General features: G+C 39.2%; 1 protein-coding gene across 1 annotated transcript; it reads left to right on the top strand.

Annotated features, from left to right (window-relative positions):
* Positions 1–19,566: 19,566 nt before the first annotated feature.
* LOC147461828 (uncharacterized) lies at positions 19,567–20,022 on the top strand. Its single transcript, XM_086506491.1, has one exon. It carries the CDS (start codon positions 19,567–19,569, stop codon positions 20,020–20,022), a length of 456 nt encoding a protein of 151 aa, XP_086362617.1.
* Positions 20,023–21,320: the final 1,298 nt, after the last annotated feature.

Genomic DNA, 21,320 nt, shown 5'->3' with positions numbered 1-21,320 from the left:
GACCCACAACTTCCCCTTGATGTCAGTAACTCAGTGGTATGCTTAGATTTTGGTTTGGATTTCAAAAGTCCCCAGTTTTAGCTGTTCTTGCCTTTTTCAGTCAAAAAGTGCTAAAGTATGCTTTAAACCCAATTTTCTCACCCAAATGAGATGAAACCGCGGAGAAGGTGGAGAAGGGTTACCTTGATGAGTGGGGCAATGCAATTGATAGAGGCTCATATGTTGTGCAAGGTCTGTATTACGAGCAATTGGATGCATACACCTTCAAGCTAGACCACAAGCAGCCCATCGTCCACGTACTTTCACATTTGGTACGATGTATCAAAATACCCAGGGAGCACATCCCAAGGAGACGACAGGTGTACACAATCAGCCCAGAAAGCTATGAAGCAATCTATAATAGCATTCCCTTCAGCTTTTAAGTTGTAATCACTGCATCTTCAATATACTTCTTGCTCGGATATATGCAGTTTTATCAAAAACTTGGGTATCTTGTGTCTCTTGTGTGCTTTGTGTACATGGCTTTGGTGTCTATCACAGAGGGGTCTTAGTTTAAGAGAGATCATTTGTACAACCTGTCTCATTTTGTTCTAATTGTGTTCTATGGGTATGCTAATTAGCATACTGTTAATCCTAGTTAGCATAAAAAATGTTCTACTTAGCATACCTTTTGCTGGGTTTCAAGGAGAAGAGATGGCAGCTTCCTGTATACTGTGTATGCTAATGCTAATTAGCATACTGTTTATGCTGATTAGCATAAACTTATATATGCTAGTTAGCATAAACAATATGCTAATTAGCATAAATTTGCTGGTTTTCAAGGAGAAGAGGTGGCAGCTTCCTGTATACTGTGTATGCTGATTAGTATACTATGTTGTGAGTGGAATTCGCATTCTGTGGGTATGCTAATTAGCATAGTTTACACCATTAACAATATGCTAATTAATATAGGTTCGCTGGTTTCAAGGAGAAGAGATAACAACTCTCTATATACTGTGTATGCTAATTAGCATACTATGCTGTGAGTGGAAGTTAGCAAAAACAAAAATCCATAGTATACTAATTAGAGGAATGCTAATTAGCATACCAAGCATGCTACATGCATATTGTTTATGCCAGTTGGCATAGATAGTATGCTGATTAGCATACCATTGTTGGTTTCAACGAGAAAACATGGCAGTTTTTATATACTGTGTATGCTAATTAGCATACTATGGTATGTTGTGAGTGGAAGTTAGCACAAACAAAAATGCTCAGTTTGCTAATTAGAATGTATTCTAATTAGCTACTGTGAGTAGGCTAATTAGCATACATGGTATGCTAATTAGCCTACTGTTTGGCTGTGTTAGCATAAACAGTCTGCTAACTAGCGTAAACATTATGCTAATTAGCATACTTTTGCTGATTTCCAACGAGAATGTATACAAATTCAATGTTTTCAAGACGCCAATAGTACACATAGTATTGTCTTCAAAACAAGAATAGTACAGGATTTGATCATTACTATTTGAACTGAATGTCAAAATAGTTACAAACATTGGAAAGGCGATTTACAAATTTCCCTCATAATGTTACAAAACTGCAGAGAGACTCCTACTCTGGATAAGATCGTGGTTTAGCGCGCTTGTACACTCGCTTTTGCCCAGTGTCCATTTTCTTCTTTGCTTGCTGAGCTTTTGGGTCTCGCTGGAATTATTCTTCTTGCTGAGCTTTTGGTTCTTGCAACTCTCTTTATTCTTCTTCTTGCTGCTGCTTCTCTAATTTTTCCCTCTGTAGCCTCTCTCTCTTATGTCTTTCAGCTTCTTCATCAGCCTCCCTTTGTCTCCTACACATGGCTTCATTACGTTGGGCTACTGTATGCCGATGCATTTCTGATTCTAGTTTCCTGATCACTTGATGTGAAAAAAAATATGGGGTAGTATCAAACGCATTTTCAGCTGTATACGCTGCACGATCGTCTGATTGCAGCCATAGGAATAGCCAGCTGCTCAAAGTATCTATCAGCAAGTTTTGCCGCTGTTCTTTGGTATGGTCCTCTATCTTAGGAGTAACAAGCCAACTTCCTTAGGGTTCTAGCACACTTTGTACATACTATCGTCAATAATTAGACTGTTTTGGGGCCCAAAGTTGCAATTCTTCCAAAACAATCTCAAATCCTTCAAGAATACAGGCTTATTATATATCTGCCAAGGCTGGCCAGTACAATGACTCTGTGTAAAAACACTTCTTAGCTTATCCCGTTGCTCCTTGAATACTATCTAATATTGCATTCACTTTAGGTGCCATGCTAGTGCTCCATATGTACACATGGAAAAAACGGAGGCACCAATCCAAAAATTTGTGACTATCTTTGCGACAAAATACCAACCTCCTATCTTGCACATTATACTTTATCATTTCCCCTACATGTTTAGGGGGAATGTCACCATGCATTGGCTCTACAACTTGAACAAGCAGGCCATTTAAATCAAGAACCAAAGCTCGCCCCTCGTCTGGCAATGGCTTTGGCACGCATATTGGGTCTGGCAGTGCATACCACTCAGCATAAATAACTTCCCTCGAGGGATGAACATAACTGAAGTACTCATTTATTTTCGTTAAGGGTTTAAGATAGCTAGCCAGGCGCTTCTCAATCTCGGTTTTTTCTTTTTGTAGCTATCTAGCCTTGACAATATGCCTCTTTCGTATGGTTTTGCATGCAATGGCATAATTCAAATCATGTAGGGCAACTAACTGCAATTTCTCTTGACCTATGACATAGAAATGGTATCGAATAAAGACATCATAAAGGACAAGCAAAAACTATTGAACTGTTGCACAGTAAAATAATATTGAAAAGAGTTTTTCCATTACAAATATCTAGAGAGATACATGCCACAGGGTGTGGAGCTTGCTAACACTACATAACTTGGACACAATAGGGAACAGATTCATCATAATTTCTTGCAAGCACGTGAGCGAATGGATTTCTTTTCACCTCTTCCGTGTTCGTTTATGTCATCCAGGGTGCTCGGAGGGGCATCACATTTCTCGTCCCCAGGTTCTTCTAGAATCTGTTCCAAGCCACCTTTTCTCTTTAATTTCACTTTGTTTACAAAACCCTGTAGGGGGCTGTCATCACCGGCGTCTTGCGCAATCAGCCCACTGTCAGTACTAAAACCTTCCTCTTGAGCACTCCTACCTTCCTCCTGCACACTCCTAACTGTTTCCACTGAGACGCTTGTTTGATCATTTGTAGGGGGCTTGGGTTTGGGATGAGTAATCATGATAAAATCTTCATCATCATCTGTTTCTTTACCATCAGCAGCCTCGTGCGCTGTTGCATGCTGTGGCATTACATCTGCCCTTTCATGCTATCTATCCAGCTCATTAGATTCATCATTACACAGCTTCTCTTCTTTCCTTTGATTGACAGGTGTCTTGTCAGGTTCATATCCTGCATCATTGATACCTGTGCATTCCATTCACCCGTTAATTTTCATCGATACCATTATGATTGCTTGTATGCATAATGTGACAAGTAGCATTCCATGTATGGTAGGCATCTATATCCTGTTAGACATTCATATTGTCTATGCTAACTATGCTAACTAGTATACAAAGTGTGCTAACCACCATGATTAATATGCTAACTAGCATACAAAATATGCTAACAAGGAAGTGTGAATATAGCGTGTATGCTAACTAGTAGAGAATGTATGCTAATTAGTATATATAAAATGTTAATAGGCAAAATTGTGTGTATGTTAATGATATGCTTATGATTGATGGTGTGCTAATTAGCATACATGCTATGTTAATTAGCATAAATGGTATGCTAACTAGCATACAATGTATGCTAGCATAGATGGTATGCTAACTAGAGGATAAGTTATGCTACTAAACATAACGTCTCTGCTAATTAGCATACCATTTTTGTTGGTTAGCATATTGTGCATGCTAACTAAAATACACATTACGATAACTAGAAAAGAGGTATGCTAACTATAATACAAATTATGCTAGCTAGCTCAAAATGTATACTAACTAGCATAGAGGTATTCTAACAAGCATACACATTTTGCTAGCTAGAAAAGAAGGTATGCTAACTAAACTTTGAATGCTCGTTAGCATGCACCAAATGTTAGCTAGCATACTGAGTATGCTAATTATCATACCTTTTTTTTTATAGTTATCATACTTGCATGCTAGCCATCATACTAAATGTTCTAATTAGCATAAGAGGTATGCTAATTAGCATATATAATATGATAATTAGCATATCTTGTTAGCTAGTTAGCACACATGGCTAACAAGGTATGCTAATTAGCATACTTTTTATTCTAATTAGAACATTGTGTTTAGCCATGTGTGCTAACTAGCTGGGAGACTCTCTATGCTAGTTAGCATGCATAGTTTGTTAACTAGCATAGAAGGTATGATTATTAGCATACACAGTATGCTAACTAGCATACAAAAAATGCCAAATAGTATTCACAATGCTAACTAACATACAGGGTATGCTAATTAGCATACTTTGTGTCTAACGGCAAAACTCTCTATTCTAGTTAGCATGCATATTTTGTTAACTAGCACAGAAGGTATGCTTATTAGCATATACAGTATGCTAACTAGAATACAAAAGATGCCAACTAGTATTCACAATATGTTAGATAGGATAACTATCTGTGCTAACTAGCATACACAGTATGCTTACCACCATGACAATATATGCTAGCTATATCTCATAGTATGCTAACTAGCATAACTAGGTTTGACAACTACCATACACAATATGCTAGATACCATACCCACTAAGCTAACTAGCATACCTTCTATGCTAACTAGGTTTGACAACTACCATACACAATATGCTAGACACAATACCCACTAAGCTAACTAGCATACCTTCTATGCTAACTAGCATACACAGGGCTAGTGTAGGAATCAAGGCTGGATAATTGTTGCTTAACATTATCTAACCAGAACTCTGTGTGATTGGAGGTCCTTGCCCTATGACCTTGCCACACCATTCAGCTGGTATCCTCTGCTAGCAGGTGGAAGCTCTACATTCGGTCCCCAGGGAGCATGCAACAACAAAGCAGATTAGGTGATAGGTATGCTCACATGGCATTTTGACCATTGCACTGATTTCGTGTACTTCTAGTGGTAGACCACAGCCAGTACACACGTTGCTTGTTGTCCCATCGCGTACCCCTCCTATACACTCTGTAAAAGTGTCCATAGCTATCTTGCATAGGGCACTGGGGATGAAAGAGCCTTGTATCATCCTATTTATCTCCATGAGCAACTGCAATTGACTATCGCAGGCATGCACTTTTGCTTCGTGCACCTCCACATTAATCTACAAACCAATCAAAATAGAAGCAGTGGGGGTGTCCTCAATGTGAGGAAACCCCAAACCATCCAGTATCTCCTTCAGTGTCTCAATCTTTACCTTGAGCTCTATTTCTCTCCTTGCATCCACACTGTCAGTGAGGCCTAAACACCACAATTCATTCTCAGCATCATGAAGCTTATGTCTCATAGCAAGTACTACAGGGCTAACCATATCCTGGCTTGCTTTTAGAACCCTCATAGCTTCAAGCTCCTGACCCGCATTCTTGAGCTGCTGTTTAGCATCCTGCAGTCGATTTCTGAGATGGTCATTTGCACTCATGATGTGCTGCAAATCAGAGAGCCCGAAATATGACATGCTTGCTGTCACTTTGTGAGAGCTATTAATAGACAGGGGTGCTGCCCTGGCAGAATGTTTGGAGTTACTTGGCTATCGCAATCGTCCTTTGTTTCCACTGAGCCCTCCTCTGTTTTTTGACTTGAGGGGTGGGTATTACGCACCCTCCACTTTTCAACATGGGCATTGTAGTATCCTTTTTCTCAAAGGTCCTGCAAATGCTGGACAACAAACTCAGCCCCATTGAACTGCATGATTGAGTCACTTGCAGTTGCCACTGGACTGAATTGTTTTACAAAACCCTTCGCAAAAGCCGAATTAATTTCCATGTTGGTGGGGGGCTTCTGGTACACCGTGTAGTGCAGCTGAAGTACTTGGTCATACAAAGTTTCCACAAATGCTACTGCATTTGAAGCAATATTTGTTGTGATCCTTCGCTTCTCTGAATACACTGAACCACTCCAAATCTGTAATCTGCATCCACTTCACCAATCTGGGATCATAAAAAACATGACTGTCCTATCCATGTGTTATGCTTATAATATGTACTTGTTGGCATATGTTAACTAGCACAAAAAGCGCGACACGTTAACATGCTTTCACCCACTTCTGTTATGATCAAGTTTATAGATAAATTTCGTTACATTGGCATCAGAGCATTTGGTTTCTCTTTTCTTGCTTAATAAGAGAGGTCCTTGAGTTCTCCATGAAAGGTTGGAGTTGTTCATTGCAATAGGGTAAGTGGGACAGGGATCTATTATTTTTGTTGGTGTGTCTGTTCTATGAAGGGTTTAGGGTACACCATTGGGAACTTTAGACTTAATAATGGAATATTTCAAGGCTTGCCTTCGGCTTAACCATTATTGAGCTATAAGCAAGCTCTACATGAACCAACACCAACTTAGTAATTTAACGACCCTCACCTCGAGTCTTTGCAATCAACAACCTTCTAAACCACGGGTGTGGGTGCTTGAGTGCTGATTTTGAAGAGTAAGAGGAGTAGAAACTAGGGTTGTGAAGTGCCAAAGAATAAGAAACCTACACATTAAATTTTGTTAGCATGGCTGACAATAATAAAGAGAATAGAATGACTATTGATAACGTTGATTTTGCACATGAAGGTTGTTATATTGCCAATGCACTGCTACAAGCACCAACGCCACGAGAGGTACTAGCCTACAAGAGAATGAGGCCTCCACCTCATTCCCAGACCTATATATAGTGTGCTCTGCCTGTCCACATAGGTCCGGCCGGGCGGTCTCCTCATGAACCCCACCTTCCTAGCACTACGATCGGAAGGCGGGCCGTTATAGGCTACGTGACATTACCCCCCCTTAATGACGATCACACTGCGGTGTTCCCAAGTGGCTTCTTCCTCGTCCAAGTTTGTCCACTTGATTAGTACCTCTTGGTACACTTTATGACAAGTCAGTCTATCACGATACCCTTGAACTCTTTTTGATTCACGTGATATCTTTGGTGGCTCTATCAAGTCCACCAAAATCTTTGGAGAAACTACGTTCTCCAACTCGTAAACTAATTTCTTCAGTTTACTCACGTGAAAAATAGGATGAACTTGAGAACTCTCCGGTAACTCAAGTTTATATGTTGTGTCCCCAATCTTTTTAATGACCTTAAAGGGACCACCGTATCTAGGAGAAAGTTTATCACACTTTCCCGTTTTCATGGTTTTTGACTTCGTAGGAACCCCGCAGGAATACAAAGTCACCTTCCGCAAAGATAACTTTTTTGTGTCCTTTATCAGCATACGTCTTAGCGTAGTCCTGTGCACTACAAATGATTTCCTTTGATGTCTTGAACATGTCATTCATATCTTCAAGGAAATCCTTGACATATTGAATTTCTCCTTCTCTAGGCCTACAGCCATAGGAGATCTCAGCTAGAAATAATACATCAACATGAATGGTGTGAATCCAGTCGCTGCATGTTTGGAACTATTGTAAGCAAATCCCAAAATGGGTAAGTACTCTTCCCAGTTTGATTGCTTCTTACTTACATAAGAATGCAACATGTCCTCTAGGATTTGGTTAACCCTTTCAGTTTGACCATCAGACTATGGATGGTCTGCTGTCCTCATGCTCAGAGTAGTATCTAGCTTTTTAAAGACTTCCCTCCAAAAATGATTGTTGAACATTCTATCTCTATCTGACACTATATCTGCGGGCAAGCCATATAGTTTGTAGAGATGTTCAACAAAGAGTTTTGCCAACTTTGGTGTTTTTACCATTTTCTTTGTGGCAATAAACTTTTCCATCTTGGTTAACCTATCCACTACCACCCATACTGAGTCATTCCCTCGACTAGTCTTGGGTAAACCGGTAATGAAATCCATGGAAATGCTTTTCCATTTCCCCTGAGGAATCTATAAAGGATGAAGGAGCCCCCCAATCTTGAGATGCTCATGCTTATTGACCTGACACTTATTGCATTTCAGCACATAAGTATGGACCTCCTTAAACAAATTAGGCCAATAAACTTGTCTTTTAACTAGTGCATAGGTCTTTTGAATCCTGGGATAACCAGCACTTGGGTTATCGTGACTTTCTTCAAGGATGTGGGCCCTAAAGTCACCAATAACTGGTACACACACTCTACCCTTGTAGAGTAAGTACCCGTCTTCAATGGAATAGTTTGCAAACTTCTCCCCCCCGGCGAAGTTTATCACCCCCCTTTGAAGCCTCGGCTAACAAACGTGATGAAGGGTCTACATCAGCGCTTATCAGCCCCAAACTATACCTGGAAGTCTCGGCTAGTCTCTTCGTACTAGCACTTGCTTCCCTACTCGTTGCATCTACGGCTTGCCACTCCGGACTAGCTCTATGTACCGACAAGGAAGGTGGTCGTGTCTGTGAAGTAGTGCAATCACATACAACGTACCAGACCTCTGCAAATGATGGATCGTGCTCACATAATCCACGCAGCGACTCCAAGAACGCATTCTTGAAGAATGTGAAACTCAATTCATTGATTTGCGACATGCAACTAAGTACATCCGCAACTATGTTATATTTACCCTTCTGGTAACGTATCTGAAGGTCAAACTCCTGTAGGATCTCTGCCTACCAAGCCTTTCTACCCTTTAATTCATTTTGACTAGAAAGCCATTTCAAACTTTCATGGTCCATCCAGACCTCAAAATTAGCACCATATGAATAATGTCTCCACTTTTTCAGCGCATGTATAATAGCCAGTACCTCTCGCTGTTAGCAGCAAGCTAACTCGGATAACTCCGATAATGTTTTTTGGAGGTTTTATAAAAACACTTATTATTTTGATGAATTGGGAATGTTGTAACTCCTACTTTCCAGATAAACAGTGTAATTGATGAGCCGGGGCTACAATCTTCCAGATTGTATCAACCTATTAGAGCTCCTAGATTATTAGTTTTGACCACCAAAACCTCGGCTAAGATAAAAAATCCAATTTTTATAAGTATTTTATAGAAGTTTTCGGATAATGAAACACAGCATGAGCTAACGGCACTCACTTCTCTCCTTCTCGCGCTTCGTACTCCCTCCCCGGTTGTCACATTGCAATGCCGTCTGTTGTGTTGCAACAGCAGGAAAGACCTCTACACATTGACATAAGCATTTCATGGTAATCCGTAGCTTTTGGCGTTGTCGACCCATGGCCTAATTTTATTATAAGTAGAAATTTAAGCTTCAAAATCATAAAATAAGTATAGGTGGGTATTGGGGCATCATTGCTAAACATTTAAATGCATTCTGGGTCAAAAACAACTAGGTCAAAAACTCACTGTTGCTGTTAATAATGTGATCTTTGCACTTGACCTAAAGCGAGATTTGAGACCATAAGCATACATGCTTAGGTCGTATAAACATGTCATAGAAGTTTTGTAACGTTTGGATGTCATTTGGTGTTGTAGTGATTGTGATTTGTTTGCCGATGAGCGACTAGCTTTTGGTGATTTCTGTCATTTGAATGTAGTTTGAGTTAGATGCGAGTTGTTTGTTGTTTTCCAAGAGATTGACAACCTCTTGTAGCCCCTATGCACTAGTCGAGCTAGCTTCATCCCATGGATTGACAATTATATTCGTGGTTCTCGCTATGTCTGCAATAAGATAGGAGAGAGGTTAGACACCCGTCCCACATTTGGCCCGCTGATGGGGATTGAAGATACGTAAACTAAGAAAAAACACGAGCGTCTTGTGAAGTTATCCTTTAACTTCCTCTAGGATCACCTGGAGTCAAAAATTTCTTTTTAAAACCGCATAGCTTAAGATTGTCATCTTTTGCTGTGTAGAGGTAGCTTGGAAGTAGGTTGTACTTGTTAAGTACCTTTTAGGATTTTAGGATTGTAGGATTATATTAGGATTTTGAGATTGATTGATGGATGAGACAAGTCTTAATATCAAGGCTCAGAAAACCATAAAAAACAAAAAAACAAGTGTTTGTGGACACTTTCCACAACCCCATTGCAGTAGAACCTAGGAGTAGGGTAAGTAGAATCCGAGGTGGGATCTCAGAACGTTGCTCTATCCAAAAGAATCAATTGTGAGTTGTTTATGTGAAGCTGCAAAATTTCAGGTCTACGGCTAGAAATAGCACCAGAAGACTGTCCACCATTGAACCCAAATGGAGATTATGCTTTAAAAGTTGTATGAACCAGTGGGTAAGCTTAATGACATATTTGAGGTAAAATTTCAAGAGTTTGCAAAAACTCAGATTATTTACTTTTTCTTGGTATTTTAGGCCAAATTAAGTTTTGACTTGACTCAGAGGCTTAAAATAGTTCATGAAAAGACTGTCCACTGACAAAATTGAAAAAATTTCTCATTTTAGGCCAAAAGTAAATAATCCCGATTATTTACTTTTAGCTCAAAAGTGATCAAGGTTGATACTAGAGACTCTATGCATGTGTCCAAACATCTTTTGTAAAGGCCCACAGAATTTGGATCACCTAACTGACCAATACCTTGGAAAAAATTGAAATTTTGTACTGATTGTCGAGAACTTGAGTGTGAATTGGATATATTTTATTCTAACTTAGTGGAACTTGACTCATAGGCTTATATTGGAGTGTTAAATAAGTGTTCATGCTTAGTGACCAAAAGGATGCAAAAATTTACCAAAAGTAAATAATCGCGATTATTTACTTTTGTCCCATTTTTCATCTTTTTAAACCAACCCAGCATACCACTAGTTTTATCATGTTATATTAACCCCACAAATCAAATTTGGTAAGATTTGGATCACAAAAGTGAAAATTGGAGCCAAATTTGTAAAGTCAATCTACGGACACAAAATTGTTAACCATTTGAACAGGAATTATCCACACTTGATGAAACTTGGCTAGGAAGCTTAAGTTAAACTGCTTAACAAATTTGTGTCAAGATTGTGACAAAAAATTGCATAAAAATAGTAGGAGTAAACAATCGCAATTATTTACATCTGCTACAAAACTAGACATTTTGCACATTTGAGTATACTACAAGGTCAAGCATACCAAGTAAACCACACAAATCAAATTTGGCAAAATCTGGATCACAAAAGTGCCAAATTCTAAAAAACTAAGTTTGCGGATACAAAACAGTTGATAACTTGAACAAATTTTGTTCAAACTCAGTGAAACTTATCCAGAGACCTTAACAAGTTGAGCACTTGAAAAAACAAGCCAAAAAGTGTAGAAAATTGATAAAAGTAAATAATCGCAATTATTTACTTCTGATACACAGAGACAAACTTTTGAACTTGTACAGTGTTAGACCAACATACACAAGGCCACCGGGCAATTTTGGTTTCAATCGAATCCAAATTGGTACATGTTCCCTCAATTTCTAGGTTGCAAATTAGTTCTTTGTCTTTTTGCAAAAGTAGAATCTGAAAGTCTCAGTTGCTGTATCCCCTAGCTCAATTTGAAGAGATACACATAGATCAATCACAATAGTTAGCAAAATTTATACAGTCTTTGTGAAAGAATAGCTAACTTGATTATAATTGATACAGGAATCAGGTTGCAAACAAGGGATTGAAAGCTTGATAGAAGTTGCAATCAAATCAAGTGGAAGAAGCTGATAACAAGTCAAGCCGATGGTAAGTACTCTATTGAGGGGTTCACAAGTCTATATGAACCTTAGATCTTGTCGTATTCTAGCAAATCAAGGCATATTTGGAGAGATTGCTAGTAAAGTATCCACCGAAGAGAGTGTGAATCAAGGCGATCACTTGGACACTATCTTTGAAGAAGTCTCAGACACTTTTTCAGAATCAATATCTAAGATGTCTTCCTATTCGACTCATTCAAGAACTGGAACGCAGTGCGATATAAGCATATACTCACCTTTTGTAAGACTAATCGCCATTGAGCTCAGGTTTACTTGGATCCTAATGAAGAGTATTCCATTCGCATTGATAATCATGACATAGAGTTTGAAGAGGAAAATATGGAAAACAAACAAGGAAAAATGTACTTGGATAAAAACGGAACTCAGTATTTACAAGTTGAAAACCTTGACGTGATAGACAAATGGGGGTTAGAAGTAAATACCATAATTCCAAATATGGCAACAAAAGAAGGACCACCAAGTTTAGAATTTGAGGGATACGACCAAGTTGATTTGAAGCCCTTGAAATGTCTTAGCACGATAATCCTAGGATTGGAGTCTATTGTTGGGAGGATATAAATGTCAAAGATCTTCTATGGACTTCACATGCCAAATCAGGACAATTAACACCCATGAAGATAATCTATATCTTCAAAATCAAAGACAAGGGTTCATCAGATCTACCAACCTACCTATTTAGGGATTGTTATAATAATAATTTTGTTATGATGATTACTGAGGAGGTGGAACAAACCAAATACCAAGGGTACTTCATAAAAGATTGGATATTGGGCCAAGGACCATAAACTATTCTAAGAGAGGAACTCTGCGAGAGATCTTTTGAGAGCAATGTTAAAAAACCCAAAACTACCTCATCACAAAGAAAATTGCATGACACTAAGCCAGTCTAGGGCTACATGAGTCACTATTTCTAGCATACTGGTTTGAAGGACTTGGAATAGGACCAACTTCCAGGAGATCGAAAGTTGAACCAAATAGAGGTGTCAGACCAGTTGATTTTCAAAAATGGGTAAAAAAATATATTGGATCCGGGGATCCATATGACCACTTAGCAAGCTTTAAATAAGTGCTAAGAGCAGAACGCATATTTGATTTTCATACTCAATTTGAGGGATTTGAAATGACATTAGAAGAAAAAGCACTGACATCGTTCCAAAACATTCCACCAAGGTCAATCATAGACTTAAATACATTAGCTCAAGGATTTGTAGCTGCATGTTCCAAAACGGGGATCAAACATAATATGGTAGCTCAAATATATAACTTCAAATAAAAACGAGGTGAGTCTGTTAGGGACTGTGCAACTAGAATGAAACAATACATTGCAAGATGCCTAGAACTACAAATACTTGTAGAAGAAATATACGTATCATTATTTCTAGAGGGACTTCTAAACAAAGAGCTTCATGCTATATTGTATAGAAAGAAACATATGACCCTAGAAGAGTGTGTGCTAGATGCTATTGACTTCGGAGACAATTGTGATATTTTCAATGAAGAAGATGTCCCTAAGGATAATCAAAGAGAGAAAACAACATCCACCAAACCAGCACAAGTGGAACTGTTGCTGCAACACCGCTTATAACCATAGAAGGCATGCTCAAAAGGATGAATGAAATAATGAAAAACATGCAAAAAGCACCTATGAGGGGACCAGGGCAAGGGATACCTCAACAAGGACAACCAATTAGGCCACAAAAATGGTGTACAATGAGGGTAACTGGACCAACCATGAGACCAATGAGTGCTATTACCGACCAAAGTATGATGGGAATGTTCAATATGTGCCTATGAGGCCACACGGACCAATGTACAGATATTAGCCTAATATGGCCCAAGCTCAAAGACCACCAATGGGTATGGAAAGACCTCAACCCGTGTTGGGTCAACAACCTCCATATCTTGGACATAATGCAGTGCCTGTAATGTACATGCACTCAAAGGGAATCATAGATGAACAAGCACTAGTGCCTGTTACACCCTATGTTGAGCCTAGTCTGTCTACAATAATGGTAGAAGGATATTGGTATAATTCACATCCACCACCAACGGAAGAATCTGTGACTTGTACTACACCAGAGTTTGCACCGATTGACTATGTAGCTAATCAAGGTGCTAGAACTCCGATGGTAAGACCCATGATTAAGCCAAGAATTGAAAACAGTCATAATTGTGGTGCAGATGATCACTAGAAAAATGAATGCCCAGAGCCTGACAAGAATCTTAAGCTTGTTGAAGCGTATTGTATACAATGTTGCAAAAAGGGAGGAAACTTCCTTGAAGATTGTCCAAAAAATCCTTTAAACAAGGGTAAAACAGCAGTGAACGTAGTCCAAGTGATACCTAGTAGCTCATCTGAGAGTGAACCTATTGTTCCAATCAAGGTAATCACCAGAGTCTAGGCTAAGAAAAAGAAACATAACTCCTCTGATGATTCGAGAATACTAAACTTTCCTCTCAAAAGACCAAGAGAAGCAGAAGCAAAAGGTATGAGATGAGAAAACAAAAACAAAGGGCTGAAATCGAGGAGAAAGCCAAGAAACTATTCCAAGAAAAAGTGAAAGAAACTGGAAGTAAAATCAAGGAAACCACCATGAAATCTGGAGGATCAATTTTGGTAGACAAAATTTTTGAACCAATCAATACAACCTTGGAAGCTTACCAAGCAGGACCAAAACATGGAAAACAAATGGAAAAACTATCCTTCTCTAGATATGGAAGCAACTAAGCTGGAAGCTTATCAAAATTTGATAAGTATTACTCAGGAGATGCTGGAAAAGCAAAAACCCAAGCTCGAGAGTATGGCAAAACCTAAGGAGCTTGTGTTAGAAACCAGTAAAGAGAAATTTGAAGTGATGGTAGAACCCCACCTTGAAACTAAAGAGCCAAAACTCATAGTGCCTGACAGTGAAGATGCCTTAGATGGAATTTCCTTTGTAGAAGAAAACTATCGAGGAAACTATGGAAAAAAGTTAGAGATATTAATGATGGGAGCCTCACTCTGAAGTCCTCTCCTATAGAGGAAGTTTGGTTAGACAATCTACCTCTTGATATGGACATGGACGTGCAATCCTTGTATGGGGATTGCGGCTCTGAAGCTTCAAGAATGTCTAAACCAATGACTCTAAAAACACTACCCTCTTACTTGGGAGATAACAAAGATGAATCCATAGTGTGTAAAACCACTCAGATAAAAAGGGATGTAACATCCTCCTCTTAGACCTTACTCTTGATGACATATCTAAGCCGTCGAATTTTCGAATACGATCGAGTAAATTTGGTCTATAGTCAAGCACCCTAGATACCCATGAGACACTTTTGATTTTCACCATGGGAACGTGGATATAACCAATGCATGGGATATTAGTTTTATTTCAAAGAAAAAACAAAATTGCATAAGAAAACAAAGAAAGAATAAGGATAAGGTGAAAAAGTAGCTTGTTGCATAAGCCACTTGGTGGAATGGTAGCTTCTCGCATAAGCCACTTGTTGAAAAAGTAGCTTCTTGCATAAGCCACTTGTTGAAAAAGTAGCTTCTTGCATAAGCCACTTGTTGGAAAAGTAGCTTCTTGTATAAGTAGCTTATTGGAGAAACTTTAAAAAGGAAGAAAAGAAATCAAGATATGCAAAAGTAACTTATTAAGATAAGTTAAGGGTCTTATCAAATTAAGCTTAAAAGGAGGCCTTTTCTACTCATTAAATACTTTTATTCACATTTTGGAAAGTGCAAGCTTAATGGTGAGCTATGAAAGCCAAAGTTGATCTTTTTTCAATCACACCTTCACACCTCTCTCTCTCTCTCTCTAAGAGAAGCCATGTCCATAACCATAATCAAAATCACCATTACACCCTCACCTTCTCTCTCCTAACCTTCAAGCTTGCCATAGCTTGAATATCTCTTCTAACCTCTCACTCTTCTAATTTCCAAATTGGTGGTCTTCAAGCAAAGTGAAGCAAAAAAGTGCCGGCTACGTCAACACACTTCATCGTTGCTCTTCCAAAGCAAGGAGAAGACTCTACCATATACCCACTAAGGTAAGGTTATCTTGTTAATTCTCATCTTGAAAAAGATTTACTTTCATGCTTACTTAAATTCATGCTTAAGCTCTTTAATTTTCATAAGCAAACCTTTTTGCTTAGGATGAAGACCTAACTTTTATGTTCGTTGTATATGTGCAAGGTTTTGTTTAGTAATGCAAATTAGGTTAATACTTAATTTTCTCAAAGAGAAGTTGAGGTTTTGAAGGTTAATTTAGAATAACCAAAGGAAGTTAATTGAAAAAGAGGATTTTCCATAAAGTCATCCTCCCTATTCCCTATTACCAAATAGAAAGTTTCGAAACCATAAGCCTCTTCTAGAAACATAATTAATCCTCTCCACGATAGTAAAGGTATGCCTAAATCCATTCTTAAACAAGAATTTGTTAATAATTTATACACTATTACATGTATATTTTACGATACACTAGCATGTCCACTCTTAGGAACTTCGCAATTTTTACACTACCATGCATAGAAGGGTTTCACTCTTGTATAAGCACTCAAAGGAAGTTTTTGATTAACTGTTCAAGATTGCAAGTTGGTGCATTTTGAAGTTTTGTGTGTACCACGCATAGATCACACCAAAGCAAAAACTCATTATAGAAAGCATAAGCATTGTCTATTTCAAGTTTGTCTATTCTCAAGTTTGTTTTGCAAATTCGAAGCGAGGAGTAAGGGGATAGCTTCACAGATGTCGTGACCATGTTTCTTGAACATAAAACTCCCATCGCTTCCATGGAGATGTCCCCCCATGGATGGCAATGATGAAAAGGGACCAAAAGGGGATCAAAGTTGGGGTTAACTTGAAACTTACGTCGAGACAAAACCTTAAACTTTCAAAAGATTCGCCCTTTTTTAAGGGTCTTGTTTTGAGTAAAAAATTAAAAGGAAATAGGAATTAAAGGATTATAACTCAAGGAGATTAATCTAAATTTAAACTATGATTAAAAAATTTATCGAGAAGGTTGACGTGGATAGACCTCTCCTAACATAGAGATTTATGTGTGAATTTGTCTTCGTGTTTGGAAAAAGGTCCGCACAGGTGTTTACCTGTGGGATACAATGGGGGATGGTCCTTTTTGGCCAGGACTGATAACCGTTGGTCTATGTTTTGAGCTCACGCTCATTCATTGCCCTAGAAATGGGATTGAATGGAAGTGTGTCCCGGCCGGGTGATAGGACCCACGAATGTGTCTAGAAATCGGCCTAGTCCGGGTAGGTCTGATGCCGACTGGAAAAGGAGGAACGAAAAAGGATCCATGGAGGGATCATGATAAGGGAGGAGAATGTGAATTAATTTAGGAACTCTTCACATTGTTTGGTAAAAGGGAACCTTGGAAAGGCTAGGAACCTAAAGGGCTATTCCGCAATTGTCCTCATCAGCCGGACCTTTGCTCTTCTTCTCAAAATTATTGATTTAAAAGAACCTTAAAATAGATTATCTTTGAAGCTTTTCCCACACAAGATAAAGAAAAGTAAGAAATGAAATATGGGTAAAGGCGTCGCCTCCACACGTGGCAGAGGAGACAGGATACCTGAGTCCTGGGACGAGGATAGGGATATGCCTAGAGGAGTATATGTGATTGCTTGGAAGATAACTAGATAATTTTACTAATATTAAAGAAAAAAGGAAGTAAAAATATTCTATAAAGGAAAAAGGTGGGAACGACCTGATAAATGCACATTCGCAAGGGTATACAACAGTTTGCATGCTGCTTTTAAATGCTTGAATTGTATTCTTGGTTCCACGTAATTGGAATGTTGTCTTCTAGTATCATAGTGTTACCTTGGGAAGGTGCATTTATCAAACAGTTTGGTGGGTGGACGGATTTCAAAGGGTTAATTTGGTTGGCCAGAAAGAGTGAATGTTATCACCACCCTTGAGTTGGCATCAAAGAGTAGGAGGAGTGTTGTCTTGGTGTTGGTCTCAAGCGGAAGGGATGTCGGGGATCACAGTGTATCCATTTTGAGATGGTACAATCGGTAGTCCTCGGGCATGGCCCTCACAAGTGGTATCAGAGCGCGGTTTCTATCTTTGGATAGATAAAGGTTTTAACTAACTCTTATAGAAAAGAGTGAGACAATGAAAAATAACAAAGAGTCTACCTTTTTGAAAGGTCTATCTTTAAAAGAATTTAACTAGTCTTGTATATCTGAAAGGTTTTTCAACTCAATTGTTAAAAGAAAGGATATTTTTTTGTCACAGCCATAAAAATATGCCACGTAGGCTCACAAGAAGTTAGTATGCTCAGGATTTACCAATAGTTAGTGCTTCAGATCATACACCAGTCGATTCACAAGTGCCACCAACACCCCAAGTTACCCTTGTGCCACGTTCCAGTTAAATTTCGCTTGTTGCAGCCCTTGTAGAGGACTTTGGGCGTGACAAGGATCTCAAGGCTCTTCTCAAATTTGTGCAAACGCATCCATTTTTAGGCACGTGTGATGATATGCCTACCCTACTAGAAGAATGGATAATTCTGATGGAAGACTACTTTGCTCTTGCTGGTTACAATTCAGTAGCTCAAGGATAATGGGAAGAGCCAAGCTAGAAGAACCTACAAAAACATGGTGGAAGCTCAACTGTCAATCTCGCTAAGTAGCTGAGGTGACTCAAAGCTGGGATGCGTTAAAGCATTATCTCAGGGACTGCTATCTTCCCTTAGACTACTCCACCACTAAGGTGAATGAGTTTCTTCCATGCAAGCTGGGGAATCGTTCTGTCAAAGTTTACTATGAGGAGTTTGTCCGGATTTCACGATATGCTCTTTTGATGACAGAGGAACAAAATCTAAGTTGCTTCATCCTTGGAATTGGAGGAGATTTGGCTCCCGAAGTAGAGTCCCTCCGACCTGTCTCACTTGCAGACACTTTAATATGGGCCAAGTCAAAACATTAGAGCCTTTTTAAGGGAGGCACCACAACTAAGAGGAAGCAAGAATTTCCTTCTTACCACGGTCAATGCTGTCAAGCAAATAAAGTACCATTTATACCAAAGCCAGCTGCCCAACCCCAAATGCCACCACCCTTTGTTTGTGTAAATGCCCTTCCAGTCACTCAAAGCGGTAGACAAATTCAATGCTACAAGTTCCTACAGTTTGGTCATAAGAAGGCCGAATGTCCTAAAGGAAATGACTCCAGTAATTTGGACCCCAATGTTAACCATCTGAATCCACCCGATTAAGGGGGACAATTCAGAAACCTTCAAACCAGAGGGAGAAATCAAGCACAAGAAAGACCTAATCCTATGCCTCATCTTCGTGGACAAGATCCAACCAACAACCCACTTAGAACATCAATTGTGAGCTTCATTTCAGTAAAGGATGAGATGGAAGGGCAAGCCCATATCTATGCTGCCTTGGATCCCAGTGGCCGAAAGTGACAATTCTCCATTCTTGAGACTAAGGGCGAATCTGAGGGTAAACCTCTTTCCTTTCTTATTGATTTTGGTAGCTCTCATTCATTTTTATCACCTAACACTATAAAAAGATTGCAAGTCACCTCCCAACCCACAGGCTATAGGTTATGGGTTTCTCTAGCAACTGGATCCACTATTTTGACAGATGAACAGAGGATAGATCTATCTTTTCAACTAGAAGGTCACTCAACCCAACTAAGATTTAGAATCCTAAAGAATCACATTAGTTATTGAAGAGTTTGAAACCTTTGTTACTGTTATTGTTACTGGAGATTTCTCAGTGAAATTATAGGGTATAGTTGGGCCCATTTGTAGGAATCCTAGGGATGGATTGGTTGAGCAAAAATAAAGCCAACATCCATTGCAGTGAAGGAAGCATCTCTTTTTCAAACTCAAAGGGTGAACAAGTCTTAGTGCAAGGAAGAACAGGGAAAGCTCCCCTGAAGGTGGTCAAAGCCAGTCGTTTGATTAAGGGGTTAAAGAAAGGACTCTCAATTTATGTTGTAAGACTCAATAAACCAGAGACCGAATCAGAAGAATCAAATCTTGAATGGCTAAATGAATATCAATATATTTTTCCAGAAGAATTGACAAATCTTCCACCACCTGGGGAATTAGTGCACGAGATTGAGCTCATTCCTGGTGCACAACCAATAGAAAGGACTCCCTACAGGATGTCACCTTCCAAATCCATAGAGCTGAAGAATAAGTTGACTCAGCTTTTAAAACAAGGTTTCATCAAACCCAATGTCTCTCCCTGGGGTACTCTTGTGCTCTTCTAAAAGAAGAAAGATGGAACGTTCAGACTTTGCATAGATTTTCGAGGCCTAAATCAGTGCACTGTCAAGAAAAAACATCCCTTGCCTCGCATAGTCGGTGGTTCCAAATTTTTCACCAAGATTGATCTCAGGTCACGCTATTACCAAATTGGGATAAAAAGGGAGGATATTCCAAAAATAGCTTTCAACACAAGGTTTGGGCATTATGAGTTCACCATCATGCCTTCTGGCCTAACTAATGCCCCTACCACATTTAACCATCTCATAACTGACCTCTTCAGGATAGAGTTAGATGATTTTTTTATAGTCTTCTTTGATGACATCCTTATATATTCAAAGACTAGAGAAGATCATGAACGGTATGTACACCATGTCTTGGAGATTCTCAGAAAAGCCCAACTCTATGCCAAGCGTAGAGAAAATGATATTTCTTTGTAGATAAGGTTTCCTATTTGGGATATATAGTTCCAAAGGATGGTGGTCTTTCTCCCAACCCAGCTAAGGTGGAAGCTATAGTTCAATGGCCCATTCCCAAAACAGTCTCAGAAGTACGGGGATTCCTTGGCCTCACAGAATGGTGTAGAGTATTTAAAAGCTTGAAATGTATTTTTGGTTTGACATGATTGGAATGTTGTTATCTAGTATCATAGTATTACCTTGGGAAGGTGCATTTATCAAACAATTCGGCGGGTGGATGGATTCCGAAGGGTTAATTGGTTGGCCAAAAAGTTGAACCCAATTTTATGTTGCAGGGAAACGGGATCCAATCTACGGAGTGGGAGAACAACTTGGGATCGAGGGATTCATGTAGATTATAATACACTCACCTTAGGGGAATGCATTGACGGCTGTGCTCGGTCATAACCGGGAAAAAAGCGTCAAGGACCTTGAACCAAGGGTGAATTAGAGAACTCCCACTAGTTGACCCTGGAGGTTGAGTTCAAAGTTAGTATGATGTTTTTGATTAGTAAGTTTGACCTGTAAGCAAAGTTTCTTTGGGGCTAAGGGATCCATATGAGAGAAAGTGGATGCTAGCACCCCCTTGAGTTGGCATCAAAGAGCAGGAGGAGTGTTGTCTTGGTGTCGGTCTCAAGCAGGAGGGATGTCGGGGATCACGGTGTATACATTTGGAGATTGTATAGCCGGTAGTCCTCGGGCATGGCCCTCACAAGAGCGAAACAAACCCTAGATGTAGAAAACCTCCATTCAATCATGTCTAGACCCATTCAATGCACTTTTACTTTAGGAGAACTGTTAAAAGTTAGACCATATTTATGGAATGATCTATAGAAAACTCTAGC

This window comes from Adiantum capillus-veneris, chromosome 3, assembly GCF_014529385.1.
Source record: "Adiantum capillus-veneris isolate H3 chromosome 3, ASM1452938v2, whole genome shotgun sequence".
Lineage (NCBI taxonomy): Eukaryota > Viridiplantae > Streptophyta > Polypodiopsida > Polypodiales > Pteridaceae > Adiantum > Adiantum capillus-veneris.
The sequence above is the reverse complement of the archived record's forward strand: the minus strand, read 5'-3'. Positions and strand labels throughout refer to the sequence as shown.